This window comes from Neoarthrinium moseri, assembly GCF_022829205.1.
Source record: "Neoarthrinium moseri strain CBS 164.80 chromosome Unknown scaffold92_Wmoseri_CBS_16480, whole genome shotgun sequence".
Classification (NCBI taxonomy): Eukaryota; Fungi; Ascomycota; class Sordariomycetes; order Amphisphaeriales; family Apiosporaceae; genus Neoarthrinium; species Neoarthrinium moseri.
This window is the reverse complement of record NW_026055206.1, coordinates 1-27,669: the sequence shown is the minus strand read 5'-3', so window position 1 is coordinate 27,669 and position 27,669 is coordinate 1. Positions and strand designations below refer to the sequence as shown.

At 51.7% G+C, this 27,669-nt stretch overlaps 6 protein-coding genes across 6 annotated transcripts; 4 read left to right on the top strand and 2 right to left on the bottom strand.

The window, feature by feature from the left end:
* Window positions 1-19: 19 nt before the first annotated feature.
* On the top strand, window positions 20-3,095 carry JN550_012679 (uncharacterized protein; the record flags this gene model as incomplete). The annotated part of the gene is made up of 2 exons (XM_049311181.1): window positions 20-1,467; window positions 1,535-3,095. 2 exons carry the CDS (start codon window positions 20-22, stop codon window positions 3,093-3,095), a joined length of 3,009 nt encoding a protein of 1,002 aa, XP_049165327.1.
* A 2,160-nt stretch (window positions 3,096-5,255) lies between these two features.
* Window positions 5,256-6,621, top strand: JN550_012678 (uncharacterized protein; the record flags this gene model as incomplete). The annotated part of the gene is made up of 2 exons (XM_049311180.1): window positions 5,256-6,084; window positions 6,149-6,621. The coding sequence occupies 2 exons, from the start codon at window positions 5,256-5,258 to the stop codon at window positions 6,619-6,621; spliced, it is 1,302 nt and encodes a 433-aa protein (XP_049165326.1).
* Window positions 6,622-7,001: 380 nt separating this feature from the next.
* On the bottom strand, window positions 7,002-10,398 carry JN550_012677 (uncharacterized protein; the record flags this gene model as incomplete). Its single annotated transcript, XM_049311179.1, has 9 exons — window positions 7,002-7,162; window positions 7,218-7,659; window positions 7,826-8,472; window positions 8,587-8,668; window positions 8,723-8,956; window positions 9,007-9,318; window positions 9,447-9,680; window positions 9,739-9,771; window positions 10,210-10,398. The coding sequence occupies 9 exons, from the start codon at window positions 10,396-10,398 to the stop codon at window positions 7,002-7,004; spliced, it is 2,334 nt and encodes a 777-aa protein (XP_049165325.1).
* Window positions 10,399-13,755: 3,357 nt separating this feature from the next.
* On the bottom strand, window positions 13,756-14,679 carry JN550_012676 (uncharacterized protein; the record flags this gene model as incomplete). Its single annotated transcript, XM_049311178.1, has 1 exon — window positions 13,756-14,679. The coding sequence occupies one exon, from the start codon at window positions 14,677-14,679 to the stop codon at window positions 13,756-13,758; it is 924 nt and encodes a 307-aa protein (XP_049165324.1).
* A 3,344-nt stretch (window positions 14,680-18,023) lies between these two features.
* JN550_012675 (uncharacterized protein) lies at window positions 18,024-24,193 on the top strand (the record flags this gene model as incomplete). The annotated part of the gene is made up of 2 exons (XM_049311177.1): window positions 18,024-23,918; window positions 23,975-24,193. The coding sequence occupies 2 exons, from the start codon at window positions 18,024-18,026 to the stop codon at window positions 24,191-24,193; spliced, it is 6,114 nt and encodes a 2,037-aa protein (XP_049165323.1).
* A 1,870-nt stretch (window positions 24,194-26,063) lies between these two features.
* JN550_012674 (uncharacterized protein) lies at window positions 26,064-27,473 on the top strand (the record flags this gene model as incomplete). Its single annotated transcript, XM_049311176.1, has 1 exon — window positions 26,064-27,473. The coding sequence occupies one exon, from the start codon at window positions 26,064-26,066 to the stop codon at window positions 27,471-27,473; it is 1,410 nt and encodes a 469-aa protein (XP_049165322.1).
* Window positions 27,474-27,669: the final 196 nt, after the last annotated feature.

Sequence of the window (27,669 nt, the reverse complement as noted above, 5' to 3'; positions counted from 1 at the left end):
CTTGGCGCTATACCCAACAATGCTACCACAGAGGCACGCCAGTGTGCGCTACAAGAGCCGGCCGGGAACGCTCATACCGTTCAGAGACGACTCTAGCCTGGTCGGCCTGCGATACGACCAGACGACCCAAGCAGAGCCGCCCATTCCCATCCCTCCACGGTCGCCATTGCGCGCCCTGAGCCGCCACGCATCGACGCGGCCTGTCTCGTATATTTCTTCTTCCACCACCGCCCCGGTAGTGATCGCCCCTCCTCGTCCTGCTCCACCTGCAGAGCAGCACCCTGCATTGCGGACAGTGCTGCAATCAACGGCACCACGCACCAAACCGGACGACCCTAAACGCGACTCTGGCCTCGCACCAACTGCATCCTCGAGGTCGGGCACCTTCTACGAGGAGAGCGAGGACGAGGATCCCTTTCAGTACGAAAAATTCCCCATCACCAGAAGATTGGTGATCCCAGAGTTTGTCGTCCCGCCGTTGAGGATCCGACCGTCGTCTCCAACTTCGATATACTCGGAGAACGGACAGGGGGGCAGTCTGGGCGGCACCAACGACAACAGCAGCCAATCCAGCATTCCTCTGCCCTCGCCCGGCCTGTCGGAAGTCAACACCGTGTCGCCAACATCTCCAACTACCCCACCTCCCTCCTTTCCTGACAAGCTCCCCGAGAAGACATTCTCGTCATCAATCTTTTCACGCCCCTTCAGCCTCCGTGCCGCGAGTTCATCGATGAGATCCTCGACAAGACGGCTCAAGAAGCGATACCAGCCCCCGGCCATGGTGGAGGACCCAAGGGATGGGACCCCTGCCGAGTCTCCCAATCGGGCCAAGACACCGCCGGCAATCGCCTCTAAGGCTAATTACCCTCCCCTAGCTGAGCCTAACGGCGCCCCACTGCATCATCATGATTTCAGTGCCCCTTCTCCTGTGGAGGAGTCGCCAGCGTTGACGACTGCACCTGCGCCTGGCGCAGCCGACGACTTCTCCGAGTTCGTCGAGTCCATCTCCTTTTCCAAGCGTGGGAGCATCATGCTCGGTGGGAAACGCCCGTCGAAAGAGGCTACCGCAATGGGCGAGCACGAGCAAGAGCGTCGCGAACCGCGCGCATTCCCCCTGGCGCCATCTCCTATGCCGCGATCTCAGGCCCATGGTGTCGCACCCTCGATTGCGCCCTCCATCATCGTCGAATCCGAGGAGCCACGGTCTTCTCACAGCTCCAGGAGGACGCCTCCACGACCCTCCACGACCACACACAATGCGACTTCATCGCCGACAAGCCCCAATTCGCCGCAACACCCTCCCAGCATCCGGCTTATATCAGTAGATGTGGAAAGGGAATCTCAAAAGGTGAGATCGCTCTATGAACCCGGGGAAGGACTCAAATGGGAAGACGGGGCCAGGCTCTCATCCTTCGGTGAGCGTCTCGAGCCCACAATCGAGGTCCCGTCAGACGTGGATGAGCATGCGTATGGTTTCCTTGACTTTCCGGACCCGCGCTTTCCTTGATAATGCTGACAATCTTGCCTCCTATAGGTCAATCAAAAGCCAGAGCCAAGACCCAGGTCAACCTCATCAAAGTCCCGAGGATCGTCCTGGAACCCCTACACCAGCAGCATCTGGGATTCCAGAGTCATCGGCGCCTACTGCGTCGCCACAAGGTGAACAACTACAACGCAAGTATGAACTTGCCGGCGGGATCGAGGACTGGGAGGATGTGGAAGTAGAGGACGTCGATCGTTACGGATTCATTGCACCCAGGAGGCCCATGACACCCTCGAGTGCGCCTCCGCCCGGCCTTGGTAGTCCCGGCCAAGACTCGCCGCGCAAGCATCGGAATCTGTCAATGCGCAAAGACGAGGGACATTATTCCAAGCATCTGGGGCTGAGGCGTGGGCCTAGTAAGAAAATGTCTACGCGCTCGTTACATACAACAACTTCAAAGATGTCTACGGCCTCGCGGCGCTCGACTCGTTCTGCGTTCCGACAAGCCGCAAATCTCCTCCCCCATAACAGGGACAGGAGGTGGATGGACGAGGCCGGGGAGATGCTTGCAGAACAACACGGCTTTGTCAGTATTGGCGAAGACACCACAGCTGGGCAACTAGCCGACGAGTACAAGCAGAAGGAGTGGCAACGTACCGAGAAATGGCGCAGGATGGCGAAAGTCATCAAGCATGGCAAGGACGGAGAGGGTATGGTCTTTGAGTTTGATCCGAAGCACCCAAAGCTCGTCGAGCGGACATGGAAGGGCATCCCTGACAGGTGGCGCGCTGCAGCTTGGTACTCCTTCCTCGCCTCGAGCGCACGCAGTAGCAAGAAATCTACCGCCTCTGAAGCCGAGCTATTCGCGGCATTCCACCGATTGCAAGAGCAGCCATCGTCAGATGATGTGCAAATTGATCTTGACGTACCCAGGACAATCAGCCAACACATCATGTTTCGGAGAAGATACCGAGGCGGACAGCGGCTCTTGTTCAGAGTGCTGCATGCCTTGTCCCTGTACTTCCCCCAGACTGGCTATGTGCAAGGGATGGCCTCCTTAGCGGCTACACTCCTTAGCTACTACGATGAGGAAAGGTGCTTCGTCATGCTTGTTCGGCTTTGGGAGTTGAGGGGCCTGAATCGCCTGTATTCGCCCAACTTTACAGAGCTAATGGATGCCTTGCGCGATTTTGAGAAGTACTGGCTGGCGGAAAAGGACGTTGCAAAGAGTCTTAAAGAGCTTTGCATCGACCCCACAGCCTACGGTACAAGGTGGTACTTGACAGTCTTCCACCTATCGATACCATTTTCTTCCCAACTTCGGGTGTGGGACATCTTCATGTTATTGGGTGACTCGCCCCCTGATCCACCGAGTCAGGAGGTCACCGGTGGCAAGTCGACTGCGCAGCCATACTCGTCCAAAGGCCTCGAGATCCTCCACGCAACGAGCACAGCAATTGTCCTTGCTCTCAGCGAACACATTGTTGATTCCGAATTTGAGAATGCAATGAAGGCGCTCACTTCGTTCGTCCCGGTCAAGGATGACGACTTGCTCATGAAGGTGGTTCGCGCCGAGTACAAGCAACATCACAGTAAGATGAAGAAAGCCTAGGCGGTCCGTCTTCACTCCTTTGCGCAGCGCTCAAGGACCACCTAGCAAGGGCTTGCTTCGCTGGCACGGCATGCAGGGCAGGGAGCTCGGTACGCTTTTCTCCAAAATAAGAAGAAATATTCGAGCCCATGTTCAAGCCGCATAGTCAGCTCTAGCAGCTGGCACAGAGCCGCCGCTGTCGCAGCCTTGGCCCTTCCACCCTGATCACATCGCAAGGGCCGCGTCTACGGTCCATCACCTTTCCTATGTCACTTGTTCTCCACAAAACGTTTTGCGTTGGGGGAAGGCGTGGTTTACACCTTGCATTTGAATGAAATCTTGCAATATACCCTTTTCTGCGCTCAATCGACCCCTGGACTTTCAAACCAGATATCTGGCCCTGATGCTAGTTTCGCAGCTTCATTGGTGTCTCACCGGAGCGGCCTGGCATACCTCGAAAGACCAACCTGGGGAACGGCGCCGGCGTATGATAGAATGAGGGTCACCAAATGAAATAGCTATCGTATAGTATTTTTACGTAATGTTTGTAATCCAACGCCGACGGCCTCGTTGAGGACCTGTTGAAACATAATCTTCTCTGGTCCTTCATGATTTACGGTGCATAACAACAGCAAACTCAAACCCAGTTTTTTTACATGGGTGGCTTCTACGTAGGTGCTAGCTGTCAGTGACTCACTGATATATATTGATAGTCACATTGGAATACTGCGAGTTATGAAAGATACGATCAATCTATAACACACTCTCACCACGTCAAGTAACGGTTTCAAGAAAGCTTCTGCCTCCCAGCTTAGCATCATCACGAGACGGAGTATGAAAAGTGTGAGCATACAACACGCAATTCGAGTGCGATGCCAGACCATTGTCAAAGGGCGCCAAGGGGATATCTACCACATTTATAGCTTCCGTACTGCACTAGTGTGTGCAGCTGACACGCCCTTAGCTCGCGGAGGTTCAGAAATGCCCAAAATCTCATTCAGTCGCCGGTTCGGCATGTCCCTCTCCACGTACAACTTGGACGTGCTTCCCGCCGAGAACTTCCATATCAGCAGCGCCCTGTGCCACCCACTCGCCGTTTCCGTGCTGCTGAAGCACAGGTAGAATCCGTTGCAGCTTGTGCTCGCTACCACGTCCGTCACCCTGGATGGCAGCCGCACAGACACCCAGCGGCCGGATACGTTAGGGTCCAGCGCCATGTCTCTTGTGAAAGATCGTTGTTGTATCAATCCATAGTAGAGAATGGCTTGGCCCTCCGTTCGAAATCCTACGGAGATCCTCCGCGGGTCGAAGTGGATAGACACTTCCAGATATGCTTCTCCAGCGGAGCTCATATTGCCTGACTTGAAGTATTCCTTTCTTCCTTATTTCGTCTAGTGTATCCGTTGCTCGCTTGCTGCTTGTTGGGAATGTCGGGATTGAATAAGATGATTAAAGTGTCAGCCGCGTCTTGGGTTTTGGGGGCACCAAACGACACGAGAAATTTTTGAACATCTAAGAAGTTGCTGACAGCATCAGCCCATATATCACAGTGGATATGATTGCCTAGATGCCAGTAATGCCTGGAACGGAACGAGTCCTGACCACAATGGCAGTTCTATTTAGTGCCAACTGGTGGGATCTCTAGCGAGTTAAGTAGCAATTCGATTCCATCAGCTCTGACCTAACCGCAGGTCTTGGTGCAGCAGACGGCAGGCTGTGGCCACCCTTGATATAGAAGACGCCTAGTACGACCTGAAGGGGGAAGACCGAGCATGTGTGCGGTATTGCCGATTCTTATTTCAGCTCCGCTGACAGCGCATACACTCGAAATGGTCCTATTGGCTCGCTTGAGCTCGTTCGTCCAACCCGGCAGAGTTGTTAATGCAAGAATTTCTTTCATTCAATCTGGCCCCCAACCTTGTTCGGACACCTGCCAAATCGTCGCCTGCTTGTCTATCTTTCTCGGTAGTGTGTCCGAATAATTTCGGTGAGTTAGATCGTCATTTGAAGGCTTGCCTGTTAACAGTAGCTGATGAGACCACACATGCATGCCCACCGAAACACCATACTACCAACTTCTATATTGCATTGCACCAGGTAAGAAAGACCGAAACTGTGGTGAGCAAGGCTGCAACATCGCAACCTTGATTCCAACGGTGATATCTTTGTTCACTATTTGTGATGGATAGAGAGCAAAGCGACAATGTTCGCCATGAGAAGACAGGAGATGTCATCGGAAACGGGGCGGTGGATAATGCCGATAGCAAGGTTACAGACCGAATAGACCATGGTGGGTTCCTCCCTGATGCCTTCCAAATCCCGGGGACTGAATCACTGGTAGTCGATGAGCGTCAGGCTGCCCAACCGGCTGGTGATAGCCTCGGCGCAGGTGTCTCCAGACGCTCATCTGGCAAGTCCACAACTTCCGGAGGCGGAGCGTATGCAGCATCAGTCAACAGTACTGACAGAAACAACTCTGCTTCCTGGCGCCCACAGAGTATATCGTCTATTAAAGGAGACATTGAATTCCGCGGGGGTCTTCAAGCTACTCGATCCAGCATCGAATCGTCCATGCAACGCGGAGAGCGCGCAGGATCGTTCATTGAGCAGCCTGTAAAGCAAATCCCGGAACGACAAGACTCAATGCCAGAACGCAAAGGTACTTGGAACACTAGGGTCGTCAATACGGACCTAAGTAGAGCCGCCAATGATCCTGGCGCGTGGGTAGTCAGTCATCACGCAAACGGCCTTATTGATAGCATAAAGAAGAACCGCGGTCTGTCCTTGGGCTTGCTGAACTGGTGGAAAGGTCGGCGAAGAATCAGAAGCCCAGAAGAGGCACAAGACAAGTGGAAGCGACCTTACGAGGACAAAGATTTCAGAATCAATCTTGCGGAGCTCCAGCGTATGCGTCTACGAAAGCTCCAGTGTAAACTAGTGAAGCATGTAGCGCACATGAAGAAAACGGGTGGGGAGCCCAAAGACTGGGAGGAAGACCTGGAGGCTTATAGTAAGTCTTTTAGCACCGCACTGAGGCCGACATCGAGTCCAGTTCTTTCTGACATTCTTGGCAGTCAAGGCCGTCCAGGATTACGACTACATGATCAACTGCAGCCAACTTCCGCGAGATCCTTTTCTTGTTTCTGGAGAGCGCAAAATTGACTCTTTTGTGATGCACTCGCTCATGGGCGATGTCCTGAGCGATTTCGAGAGAGGCTCGTTTGGCAACCCGATATCTGTTGCTGGGCCATGGGAACAAGGCAGCCAGCCCATCAGGGGTACGCGAAACGATGACGTTGCAAAATCTTGGAAGAATGGGTTCAAGGAAAGACTTGTCATAGCGGCAGTGGCCGGCTTCTTCCTGATTGGACCTATGTGGCTGATGGTACTGCATAATACGCAGTACACGGGCTTGGTGTCAACCACAGCATTTGTCGTAGCATTTGGTATCGTCATGGCGTGGTTTTTGGAAAAGCCCAAGGAGGTCATGTCAGGGACCGCCGCTTACGCCGCCGTTCTTGTAGTCTTTGTAGGGTTAGGTAACTAAATTGAAATGGGAATGCCTTGTCGAAATAAGCATCTGGGGGCTCCAGCAGACCGCCAATTGTTTCACAGGCACGAAACCAGACAACTCGAAGGGGTTTGTCTCTTGAATCAATCTTGTGGGAGGCAAAGTAGAAATATTCATTGATATAGACAAAGGCATTTTGTGTGAAAGTGGACTTGGTCACAGTATCAATCAGTACTTGCGTTGATTCGACGTTGCACAAACTATTTATTGTTTTTTTCATCGTTTAATATGCGAATTTTGTGAACCAACCCTACTAAGATTCCTACATTGAAGAAAAGTACCCAATCAATACGCATGGCAAAGACGACAGTTCCAGTCTCAGAATCCTAGGATCCTTTCCATTAGTAACCCCTTCTTTACCACAATTCGCACGTTGGCTCTTTGACGGGACAGGAGAATGCCTCCCGGAAGGCCCTGGAGTTCGCTGTTGTGCCCAAGATACGGGCGAAGGTTGGTGAATGAGGGTCGGTGTATATGTACTGTACGGCTTGTTGGGGCCGAATCTTTCCGCACCAGCCTGAGAACGCGAATCATTAATAATGTCATGGAGATAGTTGATAAAGTTGGCTTACAGTTGGCATAGAAAATAAAGAAAAGCTGTTCGTGACTGAAGTGGTCTAGACCGGGCAGATCCTCGTCAGGGCTTGATTGCTGGCGTTGTTTCCAAGCCCTGAAAGCGGCTGCTAAGCCTCCCGCGTCGGCAATATTCTCACCCAGGGTAAGTCGTCCATTCACATGTAGCGGTTTTCCATTAGGCACGTCGACTGTGAAGTTTGAATACTGGTCGACGAAACAATCGGCTCGTTTCGTGAACTCCTCGACTGTGTGGTTGGTCCACCAGTCTGTGTATTTGCCGTGCTCGTCATAATAGCGACCAGACGAGTCGAAACCATGCGACAATTCGTGCCCTGCGACAGCAGCAAAGGCTCCGTAACTGATGTACGATGGGAGGTCAACTTGGAAGACTGGGAATTGCATGATGGCGGCAGGGAAGACGATCTCGGCGCCGACAGGCTTACGATATCACAAGTCAGTAAGTTTCTTATCAATTGTCTTCGCCAGGAGTGAGTGATGGCTTGATACCATCTTCATGGCGTGAGACTCCTCAGGGAATCACTTCGTGAAGCCCCGCAGCTTCATGATACCGAAGGGAACAGGATAGAGCAGGAAGGAACCATACCGAGTAGTAGGCATTGACCGTGGTCGATAGCATTTCCCATTTTCCATGATCAACCGGTTTTCCCAGTGCCGACCACGTTTTATTAACGCTCAGGAGGTTGCTGGAAATCGAGTTGTTGAAAAAGGACTCGGATATCACCAGGCCTTGGTAGTAGTCCCGCAAAGCTTCTGGGCTCATAATATCAGGAGACTCGGTCGGATAACCAATCTTTTGATCAATCAAGTTGACCTTTCGTATCGCAGATGTCTTGACGCTGTCGTCCATCCAGCTGAGACCATTGAGCGTCGAGATGAACTGCTGCTTGATTTCCATAATGATTTGGTCTCCAAATTTCTTGGCGTCCTCTGAAAAAGCCTTTTCGATGAAAAATCGACTCAGGATCCAGCCGACTTGGTTGCCAACGACACCACTACAAGTCTTCCAGCGCTCGGACTTGGTATCAGGCTCTTTCCCTGCTAGAACGTTGAAGAAGCGGGACACAGGTTCGACTTCCGAGCTTTCGACGTGATTGTGATGAGCTGTAATGACATTCCAAATCAGGTAAGCTTGGATTGTTGATTTGCTAGTCTCAGTCAATATCTGTGAGACGTTTGCCAGGAATTCGGGGAAGGCAAGCAGCATTGTATCTGTAGTATAGCTGGACGGCACTAAATTTGGTTGTTAGTTTCTGGCCCTTGGGAGTACAATGTGGATTAGGACAGTTTCCAGAAGGTTTGTATAGTTCTGGTGCGAAATGTATGGAAAAATCTCATATCACTTACCAAGACTCTTAAGAACCAGGTCATATCGCAAGGCTGGCCCAATTTTACCAGCATCAGATACCTTCGCGATGTTGTAGTATTTCTTCAAATGGTAAGTTTAGTGTTGTGTGTCAGGATATTATCAAGCTTCACTCACAGTAACGTCTTGCTGATCCTCCGGGGGCGGAGTTACTGCTGCTATCTTCTTCTCAAGCTCGACAACTGATTTTGCCAATTTATCCGCCTGGGCCTGAGCCTTCTTATTGGGTAGCAGTTTACCGAATACAGCGCTTAGAGTCTCCTCGTATTTGTGAATGGTGTCCTTGTCATCATAATACTCTGGCGACGGAAGAGAAATTCCTCCAGGGGAGGCTTGGATAATGACGAGTTCCTAGGCCAGACATTAGATGGTGTGCTGTAAGAGATTGCATTGAGATATACCGGGTCTTTGTCATCTGCACCAGTTCCCAGTTCCTCGAACGTGCTCACACCCCATTTCTCCAGGAGAAGGATGGTATCACTAAGTCTGGCATAGTCATCCTTCCCAAGAACCTCATTGGCAGTGTCAGAGCCGTCAACGACCGGGAAAACTTCCGCAACCTCTCGAATTAGATCAACCAGTGGTTGAACCCCGACCTGCTTGATTGCAGTCTCGTTTATGCAGGCATTATAAGCAACCTTCATGACATTGAAGTTCTCTTCGTCGGTGGAGGCAACTACAGAGGCGAGTCTCATAGGTGAAAATGAGGAGTGCTTCTCAAAGTTAGCCTCTGATCATGGGAGAACTATAGTCATCGCAGATAGCGATAGCGCCTGACTCATGTCGCTGGATGTGATGGGATGACAAAGTAAGGTGGTAGGTCGATGAGTTTGCAACATACCTTGGATTGGCCAGGATAAGAGCCCTCCAGGATGTGCCTAATAGTGGTTTGACCTTCCTCAGCCATCAAAGACAAGGTCGAAGAAGAGCTCCGGTCTTCTGGAATATCGTGACGGGCTTGCCAGCCTTGGCAGACAAGTTGATCGAAGTTCGTGCATGGATCGATGCTCTGGTAATCAGGTGAGAGATCATCTGGTGAGGATGAGCCACTGATCCAAAAGGAGGAGTCGGTGACCTACACAATATCTCGGATGCTGCATGCACGCAGGCCGACGTGAGGCACACTGACGAACCCATGTGTAGTTTGCCTTTCGAGCGTGAAAGTACTATGCTATGTCAGCCTAGAGAACATGTTGTTGAAGCATATGGCTCCGCAAATTTGATTTTAGAATAACTGTGCAAAGGTGGTGGTAGGTCCAGTCTTTCCCATAGACCAATCGGGGAGAGCTGGATGAATGCAGCATCGCAAGTGCAAATTAATCGAGCTCCCGATAATGATTGACTTCAATCGACTGCCAGTATAGATGACGCAATGCCGGGTTGCCAGGTCGTGCCTTCTTTTGAATTGTATCGAGTCGGACAGTAAGATGTGGGAAGAATCCAACAGGGCTTATCCTGTCTATGGACTTCTTTCCCGGGGGCTGTTCCCAAATGCACCCCCCTATGCAGTGACGGCTCCCATCAAGTTTCGCAAAGGGGCTTTGATAATCAGGCAATGGAATGATCTTACCCCCAGACAGAACCAGGATGACCACGAAACCCACGATTAGGAAAAGGCTAGCGACGAATGAGATCCATCGGCGTCGCTTCCAGCTTTTAACCTGCCGGTTAAGGTCGGCAAAGTCTTCGGCCTCTCCTCCTGTGTTGTCTTCCGTCCCAGGATCTCTACCGCCGGCGCCAGAGCCTAAGAGCGGCGTCCGCTCATCGCCTCGATTCTGAGTGCCGTCTGCCATAGCGATGAAGACAAGCCCTTGGTTAATTGTTAAGAGATACCACTGATGGATCGGATGTCAACAGCTTGGATGTTGTTGAATTGACCCGGATGATGCGTCTTCTGTCAATGGTGTGTTGTTGACAGGACGTTATGACGGGGTTCCGCTTGAATCTGGCACGCGGGCACTAGGCAACAGGGGCAAGTCCGGGGTGCTTTAGTTACCCGGGCCTTGATCAACAGCTGAACGAAGCTCCTCCAAGCGGGGAAAAGTGCCAGCATCCCTGTACATGTTTGAACCGGTTTAGCCCATTCAATTGACAGTTCCAACTACCTCACGTATACACCAATGGCGGCGGTCATTTGAAGTGGCATGAGCCGTTAGACCTATTGATGAAATTGCCTACGTATGTATACTGACTAGTATGAAACGCCTCGATCGGGGGTGTGCATGTTTAGATGTCCTGAGCTCATTGCTTGCAGGCTCTATCAACAACAGATGGGACCAAAGATCTCAGAATTCAATAGACTAATACCAGATCTGTGGAAATCACCGAGTCAATAGATATGTGGATTCGGCGATAGTCTTAAGGCTTCGTTTACCAGAGACTGTTGCGGCAGAGGGAGGAATAAATACGGCCACAGTGATTATCACTGTGCATGTTCTCTAGATACTGTCCATGCTCCAACGATAAAGTTGTGGGTCGAAGTCCGATGCACTGAAGCTGATAGTGGGCGTGCGGCTGATCAGGCTCCCCCCATCGTGGTAACCATTTAAACGACGTGAATCAGCCTTGGCCAACTTGGGACCTTGAACTTGACAGCTATGGGGACATAGTTCGATTTCGATAGACTCGAGACTGATTGCGCTGCTCATGGCTTCCCTTCCGACCACCGCGATTGGCGATATCGCAACTACTTCGTGGGTGCCTCTCTACTAGTAAGGTCAGAGAGTATATATATTAACTGATGAAACTCATCTCAGATGCGAGAGATGTCGCAGGAGAAAAGCAAGCGTTATTATGGCTCTGAGTGATATTCACAGATATTAACCGAATGTTCAGATCAAATGTGACCGTCAGCAGCCGTGTGTAGGGTGCAAGAAAGCAGGCACTACGTGCGTAATATCAGGCTTAGGGGAGAAGCAAAGGTCAGTTGTCTTCGATCCGTACAGAATTCCAGCTCATAGACCAGAAGACCTGTCCCGAAGAGCTACGTCCTGGCTCTGGAACGCAACGTCGCATCGTTGGAGCTGTTCATCCAACAACTGGCCGCCGCAGATAATGCCAAGCGAGACGAGATGCTCGCAGGTTATGCTCGCAAGCCCGCTAGCTCCGAGGATGGACTCACCCCAGAAACCAAAACGGATATGTCTACTGACCTTGAGTTAGCATTTGCAAGAGCTCGAGCTGGGCAGCTAAGAAAATTGAGAGCTGGTAACGCCTCACAGTTTTTCGGAAGCACAAGTCTTTTCCAACTACACGTTGCCGATGATTCACCGTCTTCTTCGACTCCAAACGAGGTGGAAGCACCATTCGTGAGATGCGAAAGCGATAGCTCCCCTTCGTTGCTTTCAGAGGGTGGGGGGCAGTTCCCGTATTCTCCTCACGATGATACATGTCAGAGCTTGATGGCAACCTTTTTCAAAGAGCAATACCCTTACAGCATGTGCGTATACCGAGAGTTTTTCTTGCGAGACTACGACACAGGCGCCGGTCGTTATTATTCGGATGTTCTATTATACGCCATCTGTGCTATGGGTGCATTGGCCTCCGCCGACCCTTCTATGCTGTCTGTCTCCGAGGTCTTCGCCGGCCAGGCTGAGTTCTTGATATATGCATCACTAGACAAGCCAGACTTGACAATTCTCCAAGCTCTGATCCTTTTAGGGTATCGATTCATTGGACACGGTAAAGCATCAAAAGGGTGGTTATTCTGTGGCATGGCTTTTCGATTGGCACATGAGATGGGTCTCCATCTCGATCCAAACAACTGGCAAGGTTCCTCTGAATCTCAAATCGACCGTGACCGGGAGATCCTGCGGAGGGTGTACTGGGCTGCGTTCAACGCCGATAAGCAGATCAGCTTGTATTTTGGCCGCCCACCGGCGCTCTATCCTCATGAATCAGATGTGCGGAACACGATCCGTATTCCCTATCCAGATGACTGGCAGGGCCTCCTCGAAACCTATATTGCCAAGGATGTATCTGCCACCGCATATGAGGATGGTATTGCCTTGTCTGGCAGCTTCATCTACCGGACTGAGCTTTATAAGATCATTCATATAATGATCACGGACCTTTTCGAGAACCGAAGGCACAACGCTGACAGCGCTGTGCTAGCCACCAATGCTCAGCGTATTCATGTTTCCCTACACAAGTGGCTGGCAACACTACCAGGTAAACTCTACTGGAACCAGTGGAGCAGCGGTCCGGTGCAGCAATTCGTACTCCATTTGCAGTGAGTGCCTCCTCTGTCCCTGATTTTGCCGGCCTTTGCTTACATGAAATTAGTATGCTCTTCCATACGGCAATGATAGTACTGCACCGACCTCCGCGCCACCTATTTGACAAGCCAGAGGTTGCTCAAAGTGAGGATGTGGAGATATGCTACGAGTCCTTGCAGGCTATGTTGCGCCTCTTGAAGACCTATGCAAGATTTTACAAATTCTCGGCGCTTCCTCTAGATTTTGTGCACACCCTGTCAGTTACTGCTGGAACAATCTTGATGAAGAGAGTACTCGAAAACGCCCCGAAAGATGACACAGCAACTTTGAAGTCTATTGATGTTGTCCTCGATGCCATGGACCAGATCAAGTATACATGGCCATGTATTATTGAAATTCGCCAGAGCGTCATGCGCGCGATGGAGCTGAAACCTGCGGATCATCAAGACCAACAAGGCCGAGATCCTGTGCTAGATTTTGGATTCTTGGCTGATTTCGGCGCTGCGAATAGTTCGGACTTGGTAGGGGGCAGCATGGACCTTCAGATTTCCGATGCTGACTTGGGGTTTCTACTGGATACTGACTTCATGCCTGAGCAAATGTCTTGGGACAATATGTCTGGCCCAGCCGGGGGGCTTCAATGACAATTTGTGAAACAACAGTTTTTGCTAGAATCGAATGTGAGCCTATGTTGTATTCTCATATCCATGCTAAATTTTTCTGTGGTTTCCTCGTCATAATGACTAATATATCCACAACTGCCACCTTGGTACTATTCTATACGACTCCGACCTATGCGGATCAGGTGACCAACGTGAAGTAAATCCTGTAACACGTTTGTGAGAGTACATTGATGAATACATAACGCCCAAGAAAAGGAAAAGGAAAATAACTGTTCGCCATACATTCAATGGGCACACTTCCAAATTTCCCCTACGTGTAAGTCGCCTTCACTATATCATCATCTTGACTATCAATGACCAGCATGTATCCTGGCGCATGACCCATGACTATCCCTTCGAGATTCGCTCGCATGACAGCTTCTTGAGGAGTCACCCCACAGCCCCAGAAGACGGGCAATTCCTCCTCCGAACCTGACATCTCTCCCAACGGCCTCCCATCCAAGGTAACGGGAGCATCACCCCATTGGACCTGGTCGATGCTCCCAATGCCTAGCTTTGCTACCGCATCCCAGCCCCAAGCGATCGGCTCACCATGCGTGGCATTGTATCCTCGCGTGATCCGCCTCACCTTCTCGATATCACACGCCTTGTACGGCCGCATCGACACAACGTACGTGCTTCCACTGAAGACACCCGCCGGACACATGGGCACATTGGTCCGGTACATAGGCACGTTCTTTCCCATGACCGTATGCCGCGGGGGCAGGCCGGCCGCTGCCAGCGCAGACTCGAAGCCGAACGAGCATCCAATCAAGAACGCTACGTGGTCGTCGCTCCATTCATTTATAATGTCCAGACACCCGGCCTTGACGAGCTGTGAATCACGATAGACCATATACCGCGGCGCATCGCACCGAATGTCAAGGTTCGAAGCCACAGGCGAGCCAGGAATATACGACTTGACAGCATTAAAGCAGCCCGTAGAGGCGGATTCCGCGATGAGTGGGCACGGGACCGGATTCCGGGCACAGAGGAGCCGGAAGTCGGAGGCGTACCGGGACGGCAGGATTATCAGATTCGCCTGTAGATAGCCCGGCGCCAAGCCCGAGGTTGGGGATGTGAACGTTTGGGCACGGGCGGCCAGCCGGACGTCTTGGGCCGTTAGTAGCACTGGAGCCAATGTCTGGCTATGAGACAGGGGCTCAGTAGAGAACTTATCAGCGAGTGTGGTCATGCTGGTGGATGGTTTTCTAGAACTTGTCCAATTGTCTGATTTCGCTCGCAAATAGTGGACCGCAACATGCCTTTTGCTCGGTTCAATATGTAGTGGTTAGATGATCTAACTGGACCTTGACCTAATGATGGTAAAATTTCCTGGTTATCATGAGTTTCAGCCATTACGATGCAAATCAACACGGACGCGGAGATCCTCTGCCGCGGTGACATAGACGGAGACGGATCTCCGATCACCGTTCGCCGACTGAAGCCACTCGCACTAACCTTCAGCCTCTAGCCCATCTTTACCACGGTAGCCGGAGCGCTCCGAAAAGCCAATCAGTACCGTGCCGTTCATTATCTCCCCACTGTTCATGTTCCTATAAGAATTTAGAATCGTCGGTATCCCGCTATAAACACGTATTGAATCTTCGTGTTGATTCGACGTGAACCTTGCAAGGCCTCTTGGAGCCTCTATATTTTGACATTGTTGACTTTTGGCCACTTCTATGCGCCGTGCTATTTCTGAAGCCTCCAGCTCTGTTAAGTGTGAGGAGGTTTGAAGCCCTTATAAATTTACGCGGACAATCCTATTATTCGTACACGAAACAAGTTCAACTAGTAGATGCAGCAATGCAACCTCTCTGCTCGTGCCCTGTCAGCCATGAGCTGAGGTCTCTTGCTCAAGCAGCCTTGCCCCAGTCTTCACGGCATCATGGGCCGGTGTGTTACAGATAGGAATGCCAGGACCGGACGATGGTCGTCTTGTTCCCCAGCTCCTGTACTAATTTCCCACCACAGATCTATTCCAAAGGAGTTGGCTTATCTAGCTCCCGCCGTGTCGAGGTCCAACTATCGCATTGCAGCAAGGGCTGACGGGGATCTAGCCGCCATCGATCAATAATCCTTAATTAGAGATCAAAGCACCCTAGCTGATAGCTCCGCGGAGACAAAGGGCGCATATTTGGCACTAAGTAGTAACTGGCAAGCCACGCCTTTGGGTCTAGATTTGTAACAGTGCTACTCCACAGCTTCAACTGTTGTGCTCAGCGTGGAATTGAATCGGCGATCCAGGACAGAACAAAAGGCTCGAAAATGGCATATCCAGCATGAGAGCAGGCCTCGCGCTGTGATGATCTCTCCGACCTGGTGAACTTGTTGTGTATGGTATTTCAAGGCTCTCTATCAAGTCACAGTGAGCCTCCTAGTAGACAGTAAGTCAGGCTCGGGAAGGTTCAAAGTGCATAGAGGCCATGAGGACTTAACAACGCAGGCTGAATGGAGTGGCACAAAAGGAGGAGGGGGGGTAAAGCCAAAAAACTACCAGATCGGGCCTATGCCTTGCAGGATCCAGTCACCGCTCTCGAGATCTAGAATCACGCTCAAGCCTGGAGCTCACAATGCTCCCAAGCCCGACTATTTCCCCTTTGGTCGATTCTTGTTCCTGTAAACAGTCGGCATTGAAACTCTGGATGGGCTGAAGACAACTTGAACCTGCTTGATTCGCCCACTAGTCAGTCCCTAGAGCTCGAGATGGTCTGGAGCCCTCTAGCTCGCTGAAGCGTGTGCGGTTAGAGCGGTGTCCCCGGATCCAGACCGAAAGCGTGGCTGGACACTAGGCCATTTGATTCCGTCTGGACTCATACAGCCACGTGGTGACGTAAAGTTATATCCGCGAGGGGGTTGAGGAGGATGAGACTTTCTGCAATGCGGCAGGAGGAGGGTAATTACAAGTGCCTTTGTAATGCAGCGGCTTTCAAGTCATGGACATAGGCATCGTAGGGACGATGAGCAGATAATGCAATGTAAGAACCCAGATATGCCCATAGTAAAAACGAGCAATGTTCGAATCCAGAATCCTCCGGCTTTGCCAAATGTGGGTAGTGGTGAAGAGTAGTGTGGATGGATCCAAGGTTTGGTTTATGTGGGATGGGTAGACCGCGCCAAAGCCCAGTCTCGCCGGGCTGTAAGAAACATAAACGGGAAGCTGGTGGAGGACCGAGGCGGCGCACGCATTGAATATCACTGCAGGACAGTCCTTCAATTATCGAGCAAATCAGGTCAACTGAGTAGGGTAGTACACGAAAGGTGGGCAGATGGGACGCATATTGCACTGACTCGTACGAAATCATGGCAAAGTCCCATGTCTAGAGACGGATGACGTAAAAGCCGCGCGACACAGAAACGATGGACGCTGATGAGGCTGACGATGCGGCGAATGGGCCAGCTGCGGAAAGAGGGCATCCTACACGTGCCATACAGCCGGTAAGGCTCTCTGCGCACTAGGTTGTCCCAAGAGCGGGTGCCCCAGATATCTTCATTGAATAAAGACGACGGCCGGAATCATGGGAGTGGCCCTTCTCACATCGTCGCGGTAACAAGCTCACCGCACAGGCTGGGGACAGGCACATCCCCGTCGCGGTATACCTAGGCCTGGGGGGCCTGCGAGGCGCCCATGCCGCAATGCCGCCATGCCGCCTCATCAGAACCCAACTCGTCGGTAGCAACTAGCCATGGTGATGGCGTTGTACATAGTGCGGGTCGCGGTTCGATTATTAATGGGCCTGCCTTGGCTGCCGCTCTGTCCGTGATCAAGCCGGCCGAAATGGGCCATACTACTGTTATGTAGATGAATACCTGTCAACATTCAAGGCATAGTGGGCGTAGGGGATGGAAAGTGGAGGCCCTGGTGCCAGGATTGCCAGGCCAGCATGAGGCCGGTGGATACGCCTGACCATGGCAACACCAAGTTTTGGCTTGCCATCGGGGGGCCCTCTCGCCATGTTCAAAGCCTGGAAACGAGGCTAGGTATTCGGCAGACTAGGTCCTCCAACCCAACATCACGGGATGCTCTGTTTTGCCTTCGTGACCTGATGAATTCGCATCTGTCGTCGCTCGCCCGCCGTCTGCTCGTGCCTCAATTCCATCCCGGCTCGCCGACCCCTAGACCCTGACCTGACAGCCGCAGGCGTGTCCGTGTCTATTTCGGGGGGCTGTCGCCTGTTACGTCATTAATCCCAGACCGTGCCTGTGCCACCAAATCTCGATCCGCCGTAACTTACCAGCTTATTTCCTCAACTCCAGCCAACCCAGTCTCGGACCCAGACCCAAGCGCTGGGAATAACGGCAGCACCACATCAACAACAGCGTCCTCCGGTCCCAGGACCCCGACCGACTGGTACATCATCCCGACCGGTGCGCGTAGTCCGCGTCCAGCTCGCAGTCAACCACGCAGCCGCAGGGCCGGAAACACACCCACCCCCCGAAACCCGTCCTCTTCCTCTTAAGCGAACGCCGAAACACTGCACCCTCACCCGTCGACTTGGTCCCCTGTTCTGCTAGGGGGGGATGCATCGATGAGGAATGCCGCAGCAAACCTCCGCAACTCCCGATCTTCCAAGATTGACCCCGACAGCACCAGACAATCCTGACCCTGGCGTCGATGCGCGATCCGACCCGTGCCCGCGCGTACACGCCCATGTTGACACCGAACAAGACACCGACTGCGGCTGCCATGACTCGTTAGAAGGCATGCGGCATCCGTCAAGGCCATCTTCATCGTCGTGCCATGGCGACACGCCGTACCACGACGAGCAACCGCTGTCGCTCCGCGGGGGAGGAGGCTCGGGTGGCTTCGATGGGGCATCAGGAAGCGCTGACAAGTTCCCCGTAGAAAGGACCCCCCGGATTCAGGAGCTCATGAGGGCCGAATCGAATCCGCCTCCGGGCGACAACAAGAAGAAGGGGAAGGCCGTGAGCATTGCACAGGGGTCGCCCGACGTGATAGATCCTCAATCTGTCATCAAGCAGTACAAGGAACGACTAGCGCGAGACCTGGCGCGCCGGGAGGCGGCAGTTCGAAGTCCACAATCAGACCAGGAGAGGAAGTATTCCTCCCCGGTGCTCGAAGAGCTGTCGTTGTCACCGACCTCCGGATCTGTATCTAGTTCCGAACTCCTCACGGCATCGACCGAATCGAATAGAACTGTTCGTGGTGGCACGACACCAGCCTTCACACCTGGTATGGCAGCTAGGACACCCTCGTACCCGTTTCCACGCATGGCGACGCCTAGCTACGGGCCGATGTCCTTCCAGAGGGCTTTCAACAATCAGCTACAGAGCGGTATTCTGAACGCAACGGGTGGTCAATTTGGCAATACTGTACTCCACGATCAGCTGCGCTCGGATCCCTCTACGCCCGCCTCGACAATGACTTTCCAGCCTCCTGGGGCCACGCCCATGATCGAGAACCTCGACTTCCCCACTCCTAATCTCTACGAGCTGGCCTTGATGCTGAGCGCAGAGCCAGGTCTCGATGCGTGGTGGAATGCCGTGGTTCAGATAATGAGACTACACTACAGGGCCGAAAGAGTAACGCTGTCCGTACCGGCAGACGCTACGGATCTTGAAAACGTCCCCTGGGGTCAGAAGGCAACCTACAACTCGATGGAAGAGGATGAGTACAGTATGGGTTACATGGGAAGAAGCAGCGTGATTCCAAGCAGCGCCGACGAACTGTCTGAGATGGCATTTACCATCGAGGGCTCTCAGCCCAGCGAACGGCCTCCGCGACCAGCAATTCCAAACCGACATTCTTTCACATCCTACGAAGACAAAAAGGATAACAGGATGGATCAGTTCCAGGACAGCCCCAACTCAACGCCTAAGAGACCTGCGGCTATGCCGCGTAGCAAAAGCTACTTTCCCGCAACTGAAAAACGTTTGCCAAGCTCGCCGCGTCATGCGCTGAACAAGCAGGCGCTGGAGAAGCACGATGCCGTGGAAGAGCAACAGCCAATTCCAAGTTGGGAGGCTCCTCTTCCGCCAAGGGCTGAGGTTAGGGGTCGAGTTCTTCCCGTCTTGCAAGGGTTAGACCTTGAGGCAGACCCTCTCATCGACCACAATGGTGTCAAGCGTGTCATTGAGCGAAGTAAGGTTATCGCTCTGACTCGCAACTACCCTTACCTAGACCAAGGCGTTGAAGAGAAGTCAAAGAAGAAGTCAAAGAAACCTGTGAGAACAGAACCAGGTGCCAAACTCTCATCTCTACTTGGCAATGTCACCGGGCAGAAGCCCTCGGGTAGGGGCATGAAGCACCTCACCGGGGATAGGTCCAACATAGCAGACCTCCTTTCTGTACTCGACGATGAGGAACCCCGTCCTCCGACACCGCGATATGAGGAGTACGAACAAGCCCCGCCCTCTCCCTGGTCTCAGTCACCAGCTCCCTCTCCTGCTGTCCGGGCAGATCCATCAGAAAACCCGTTTTTCACAGATGCCATGGTCGATGAGGACTCTTTTAATCCAGGACCGAGCCCCCACGACTACACCAATATCCAGCCACCTGAGACCATAGGAGTGGATAATTCTTGGACAGTACTGCACATCCCCTTGAAGCATATTCTACTATCGAAGTCGGCCGCATCTTTCAAGCTGAATTCGTCTGCTTTAGAGCAACGGACTGCTAGAGGACGTATGGATACCAAGTCAGGACTCAACGCAGCTGAGCGTCCCTCGTCTTCAGACTCGTATAGAGACAGTCACCAAAGTCCGATTGCGATTCTGTCGATCTTGAGCCCTATCATACCGTACCCTTCCAACTTACGTCACTCCCTGGAGCATTTGGCTCCTCACTTGGCGACGTCATTTTCCCTTTGCAGGCATTACACCAACTTGGAAACTGAGGTCGCCGGTCTCCACCGCAAACGGCCCTCGACAGCGGGTTTCGGCGCTCTGGGTCCAGATGGAAGACCACTTGCTGACCCCGTATTATTTTCTCAACTGAATTACGCAGCATCCAATGACCCCTCACATAACTCGATTTCTGGGAGTATCACGAGCCCTAGCGATTATTCAGGCCCATCGAGGAGTAATGCCGGTTCGCCTGGCGATGCTGCTGGTTGGGACCCTGGTTCCTTTGGCCTAGTGGTAGAGAGGCGTACGACGGGCACAAGTCCTGGCCAGATGGGTGGCGATGGCTACTTCGCGTCCACGGCAAAGCCACTTGGTGGAGCTACAGACGTAGCACCGCGGACTCCTGGTCATCGACCGACCCAGGGCCCAAAGGAAGTTGCTAACACCATCGAGCGGGCTCACAGGCGGTCCGTTAGCGGACAGGCCTTCAGGACGGGCGTGTCCTCGGCGAATTTCGAGGATGCGCTGAGCTTCACGCCAGGGGAGGCTGAGCCTTCTCATGATGACAGACCCCCCACTTCATCCTCCCGAAAGCGAGTCGTCGCCAAAGAAGCCATTATGCAAGACAAAGCACCTGATGCAAGGTCCCACCGACCTCCTGAGGAGCCGCGCAAGATGGTCACCAGGCCTAGTACAGCCCACCATGATGGCCATAAGCATACCATGCTTCATTCGTATGGTGCCGATTTTGCAACTACCTTTCAGTCACTACCTTCTGGGACATATGTGAATCAGTCATCAGGTCTACCGGGGCGTGACGACAAAGTCAGCATGTTGCCTCCGTCTGACAGGCTAAAGGGCCTGATGTTAGATTCCCTGCCGGCTCATGTTTTCGTTGCTCTGCCTAGTACAGGCGAAATAGTATGGGTTAACAGTAGATACCTATCCTACAGGGGTCAGACCGTCGCAGACCTCATTGTAGATCCCTGGGGCAGTGTGCACCCCGAGGACCGCGAGAGCTACATCCAAAAATGGACGCATTCACTCCGTACGGGTGAACAGTTTGCGTACTCAGTCCGATTGCGGCGTTTTGATGGCGCCTACCGTTGGCACCAGGCACGTGCAATCGCTTCGAAGGACAAGCGGGGCGTGATTGTCCAGTTTATTGGCTCCTATATGGACATTCACGACCAGAAGATTGCCGAGCTGGTAGCAGCTCGCCAAGAGGAGGTGGAAGCGTCCGAGGCGAAGCACCGCTTACTGGCCAACCTTATCCCTCAGATCATTTTCGCTGCTACTGAAGAAGATGGTATAACATTCGCCAACGAGCAGTGGCTCTCCTACACGGGGCAAAGTTTCGAAGACTCTCTCGGCGTTGGGTTCATGGGCTTTGTTCACCCCGATGATCTGGCGAAGTGTAGGATACCATTGGACAGATCAACGCGAAACTCCTCCGAGACGACGACGGCAAATGTTGACTCTAAGAACGCTTCCACAACGACCTCGTCCAAAGTCGGCAGCACATCCCTGAACACCCCGAGAGGCCCACTATCTCGACACCCCAGTTCAAGCGGTAGCTCAAACTACGATATACCCACTGCAGATCTGGGCGAATTAGCCAAGCAAGGCATCATCAAAGTGGCGACTGACAGCACAGGGCGCCTCTCCTACACCACGGAACTTCGGCTGAGGTCCAAAAGCGGTGAATATCGTTGGCATCTAATCAGATGCGTTGAGATCAACAACATCAATTTTGGAACTGGCGAAAGTTCCTACTTTGGATCCGCTACCGATATCAACGACCACAAATTACTAGAAACCAAGCTTAAGGAAGCCATGGAATCCAAGTCGAGGTTCCTGAGTAATATGTCGCACGAGATTCGGACGCCACTGATCGGAATATCCGGCATGGTCAGCTTTCTGCAGGACACAACTCTCAATGAAGAACAAAGGGATTACACCAATACCATTCAGACAAGCGCGAACAGTTTACTTATGATCATCAATGACATCCTCGACCTCTCGAAGGTCGACGCTGGGATGATGAAGTTAAATTTTGAATGGTTCCATACACGATCACTCATCGAGGATGTCAACGAATTGGTCTCGACAATGGCCATTGCCAAACGCCTGGAGCTCAACTATGTTGTGGAGGAAGATGTGCCTTCCTGGGTTAAAGGCGACAAGGTCCGCATCCGCCAGGTGCTGCTCAATGTTATAGGCAACGCCATTAAGTTCACTGCTCAAGGTGAAGTATTCAGCCGTTGCAAGGTTGTTGGCGACCGAAGCAGAGGTCAAGACCAGCCAGGGATTATGCTAGAATTCTCTATTATCGATACTGGACGGGGGTTTACGAAGGAGGAGGCGGATCTCATCTTCAAACCCTTCAGCCAAATTGATGGAAGTAGTACTCGACAACACGGCGGTAGTGGGTTGGGTCTTGTGATATCGAGGCAACTAGTTGAACTTCACGGTGGGAAGATGGACGGCACTGCCGTGCCTGGGAAGGGCTCGACATTTACTTTCACCGCCAGATTTGGATTACCCACTGCAAACGATCGTCCTAAGATTCCTGGCACTCCAGCAACAGCTCCTCTGAGGCCATCATCTTCGGGAGAGACCTCGACATCGACTCTCCGTCCGGACTTTTCGCAAAAGGTCTCCGAGTTGCCTAACCAGAGTGGCAGCCCCGCTTCAGACGTCGGCGTGATATCACCAACCCTAACTTCGTCAGCGAGCTCTGATCCATCAGTTCGCTCGGTTCGGTCACAGAATACGGCTCGATCTTCGGTTTCGTCTGTAAACGTTGGTCTCGTCCACTTCAGCGAAGCTGCAAAGGCAAGTGGGCAAGACCTTTCGCAGATCAGACTTGAAATGCCGCCTGCGGGCCTTTCAACAAGGGACATTCCAACGCCAGGTGCTACGAAATTTGCTGGAGATCTCCACCAATTCAGACCTCCAATGTATTCGATCCTCATCATATGTCCCCAAACTTTCAGCAGGGAGGCCACGACGAAACACATCGAGATAACACTGCCCAAGGATGTTCCTCATCAGATTACTGCGCTGGCAACGGTTCAAGAAGCACAAAAGCTGATAGGGGGTGATGAATCCGTCACTTTTACCCATGTCGTTCTCAATCTAGGCTCAGCCGAGGAAATCATTGACATGATCGACCAAGTCATGTCATCCTCGGGCCTGAAGACTTCTGTTCTCGTTCTTTCCGACTCAGTCCAGCGCCAATCTGTCCTCAAGCTCGCCTCAGATAGCGAACACCAAAAGCTGCTCTCTGAGAACAGAGTCACGTTCATCTACAAGCCAGTGAAGCCTTCGCGGTTTGCTGCTGTATTCGATCCTGCGAAGTCTGGAGATTTGAGTATAGACCAAAATCGATCCAGCGCTGCAATGATGGTAGAGTCTCAAAAGCAGAACTACATTGATGTTGAGAAGCGAATTGGCAATAAGGGCTATAAGGTCCTGCTGGTTGAGGATAACCCAGTTAACCAGAAAGTCCTGATCAGATACCTGAAGAAGGTCGGCATTGTTGCAGAGATCGCCGCAGACGGTGTGGAGTGCACTGAGGCGGTCTTCTCGCACCCACCTGGCTTTTACTCACTTATCCTGGTACGTAGCTTCATTCACTGCCCTTGACGATACATATAATGCTAATCAAAAGACAGTGTGATCTTCACATGCCTCGCAAGGATGGTTACCAAGCATGTCGGGAAATCCGAGAATGGGAGGAAGCGAATCACTACCGGCCACTGCCGATCATAGCCTTATCGGCGAACGTCATGTCAGACGTTCAGGAGAAATGTGTACAAGCAGGTTTCAGTGACTATGTCACCAAGCCCGTTGATTTCATCGACTTGAGCACTGCCATGTCGAAATTTTTCTGACGCCCCTAATGATACCCGCAACGTGCGGGAATACACGAACATCCATAAGCATTGATGCATCATCACGGCGTCTCGAGGTCAAAAGAAGCAGCGTCGTCCCCTATTTTTATATTTTGTCATGGACGGAGTTGGTTATCGGGGTTCGTTTTTCTTTCTTGCACAGCCTCCATCAGCGGCTTCAGCGCGGCAAAGGGATTAGAACAGGAATGGTGTTTAGACGGATGGCGATCCTCATGTCCTGATGCGGGAATATACTGCCAGGACGTTTTGGTCCGGGGCTGCACACGATCATCCCGGTCACTGGTTGAGGAGATGATTGTTCGCACGGCAATGTTCAGTGTTCAATGGGTGGGATGCTCGTAGGAGCGGGTGGTCTCCCCCCACCCCCGGAAGGTTTGGTCAATGCAAGCAAGCTAGTGTAGGCGGCATTTGTACTTTTGTGTTCGGATATTGGCATAGGCACTCAATACCACCTTTGACATTATGATACCCTACCGCCTTGTTCCCAAGATATTTTGCTGGATACCCTTGGTTGTGATGCTGCCATTGTAGGTCATGTTTCGCAGGCAGAAATTCATGTTTGCAATGGGAAGCGTCTGCACCAACGAACAGTTTGTAGCGACAATCACACTGTCTCTACGGATCGGTTTGATGTGGTGAAATCTGCCTAAGGTGTTTGTTTGTTTCTTTTTCATTCCAGTTTGACTGTCATGGTTTGGGAAAAGATGGGCCATTATATGACCGCAAGCCATGTCTACCGCGTAGGAAACCTGTTATTATTATTGCTAGCAAGGCACTTTTTGTATAACAATGGATCGTAACGTGTTTCTCAGTTTTGAAACAAGTGCTCCATCTCTTCATCCTCAGTTGTGTGCGTCGATGTTCAGCTTGAAAGTATCTAGAACATCATTTGCAGCTCAGTTAAAGAAGCCCCGAAGGAGCAGTATCTTCATTTGATTCTTTAGGATGCGAAGAACAAAAACATGTAAGCATGTTAGGGACCGGGTTCCCATATTAATTTTGAACGCCTCGTTGAGTTTCTAATGCTTTTGTTGGATACCTATACAACACTGTTATATTAAGCTATTATGTATCTCAAAGCTACTGAATCCCCTAAATCAAAGTCACTTGTTTAACACGCTGCCAATATGTTAAGAATGAGATATGAAGATAGTATCGTATAGTATACACTTGGCAAAAGATCACCGTGTTATTGGGAGTATCAGTGTCCGTCAGTCAACCAAGCTTGCATAAGGTCGTTTCGTTATGTGCAATACTAACGCTCGACGCCACTCATCGCGAGGTCTGCAGTATTGCCTCGTTCAAAATCGGGGGGTTGCACTTAAAAATTCTGAGGTTGATTGTATACCACTCTACAAAAATGACGACAAGTTTAAGATCAGCTTTGTCGTCACTGGGTGAACAATCGACGAAGAAAATCAACCAACTAAACCACTGTTCACCCTGGACAACCAGATTCAGCTTGCGAATTCACTAAAAACAATGGGCCAAATTGCATTCACTACGTGCAGCACTTACTCGCTTGATTGTTCTGGTCCTTACAAAATTCACCTCGTCTCAGAAGAACGCACTCTATGAAATCACGCTGCGGTCGGCGACAGTTTGATTTTCTTCTTTCTTCCCATTTCTTCACACCCACCAGGCTGATCACACATCCGCCTGACTGTCACTTCTGGCAAGCCAACAGCTCAACCTGGACTTGGTGTTCATTGACAAGCAAACTTTGCGACTTCGGTCACCTGATTCATCCCATTCTATCACCCATTTCATCCCATTCAGTCACCTGTTCCATCCCATACAGTCACCCATTTCATCACTTTGCGAAACAACACATCCACCGACCAGCACCATGGCGAATTTCACGCACCTACCCACCGAACTGGTTCTCGAGATCGCCAACTGTCTTGACAAGTGTGGTGACTGGGCAAGGCTGGCAGCTGTCTGCCGTAGCTTCAACGTTTTTTTCGGAGGGCTACTATGGGATCAACTAAGAGGAGAAGACCTGCAACGACTTCTTTGCTGGGCCGTTACGTCCGGGAATATCTCTGTGGCTCAGAGAGTCCTCTCGATGCAAGTACATCCGAATTTCACGATCCACAGCTGGTCCAATTTGTATCGCAACGAATTGCTATTTCCAAGCCAGCCCGACAGCAGCCTCGAAGATCGGTTTGCACGGGCCCACCTGGATGTATGGCGCTGCGGCTTAAGCGGACTTTCATTCGCCCCCTACGGCCTTTTTACGTGGACTCCGTTACACCTTGCTTCTATGAATGGATCGCACGACCTTGTTGATCTTCTTATAAGGCATGGTGCCCAAATTGACGCTATTTGCAATGCATACTGCGACTGTCATCCGGACGATGGAGCATGGAGTATCAGCTGGGCGGCAAACAATTGCTTGACCTCGCCATTACAGACAGCACTACACCTAGGCAGAGAGTCTACAGCAAACTTGCTTCTACTCCGAGGCGCTTCGCTCAATCCGTCCGCGGATGGAGGGATCACGGGGAAGCCACCTTTGCATCTTGCGGCCCAATATGGGCTACTCAGTGTTTTGAAGACCATCCTTAATCAATTCCCTGGATTCGATGTCAACCAGCAAGACAGATTGGGTCACACGGCATTGGTGTACGCTTTCTTCGGCAGAAAATGGGCTTGCTTCTGGTTTCTTCTCAAGAAAGGTGCTGATATTAAAGTTCGAGTTCAGTCGCACGAGGATTACAAGGAGATGACTGGGAAGGACCGGATGTCCCTTCTTGAAAGCGCTTGCGTGCTTGGTTGGTATGATATTGCTGTACAACTCATTGAAACAGGAGTCGACGTTCCCAAGACAAGCCCGTTTTTGCACGCTTGTATGGCTCGATACACATTCGCTCCATACCCATATGCATTCAGATTCGTTTCGAGCCCGGAGTATGACAGTTCGCTAAGCATTCTGATCGAGACACTAGTTCTGAACGGCGCAGACTTGAATCAACCTTTGTCAAGAATTGGCACGCCTCTATATATGTCTGTGCAGATTGGAGCCCTGGAAGTCACTGAGGCATTGCTGAAGGCCGGAGCAGACATTGACGCCAAGACGGGCACAGGCAAAACACTTCTTGACGCAGTATGCCACGCAAAACCCTGCTTCGCCATGTTCAAGCTTCTACTAAGCAGAGGTGCACTGAAGACGTCTGATTTCCTGAAAATTTCGTCCTTAATCAAGATTTGTAAGCACCTATTCCAGGCCCTTTGTCAGAAGACGTCAAAGGTCTGAAGAAAGCAGGGGGGCATCCGAGTGCTACTCGCGCCCTCAAGTCTGTGATTCCAAAGTACAATAGCAGGTAGCTGGCAGAAGATACTGTCACGACCTGTCTGGATTCGGCCAGTACCGAGGTACTTTACGAGATGGTGTGACAATAGGCCGTCAAGTGAATCCCAGCCTTAGTGGGGATGGTGGTAGAACCCCCCCC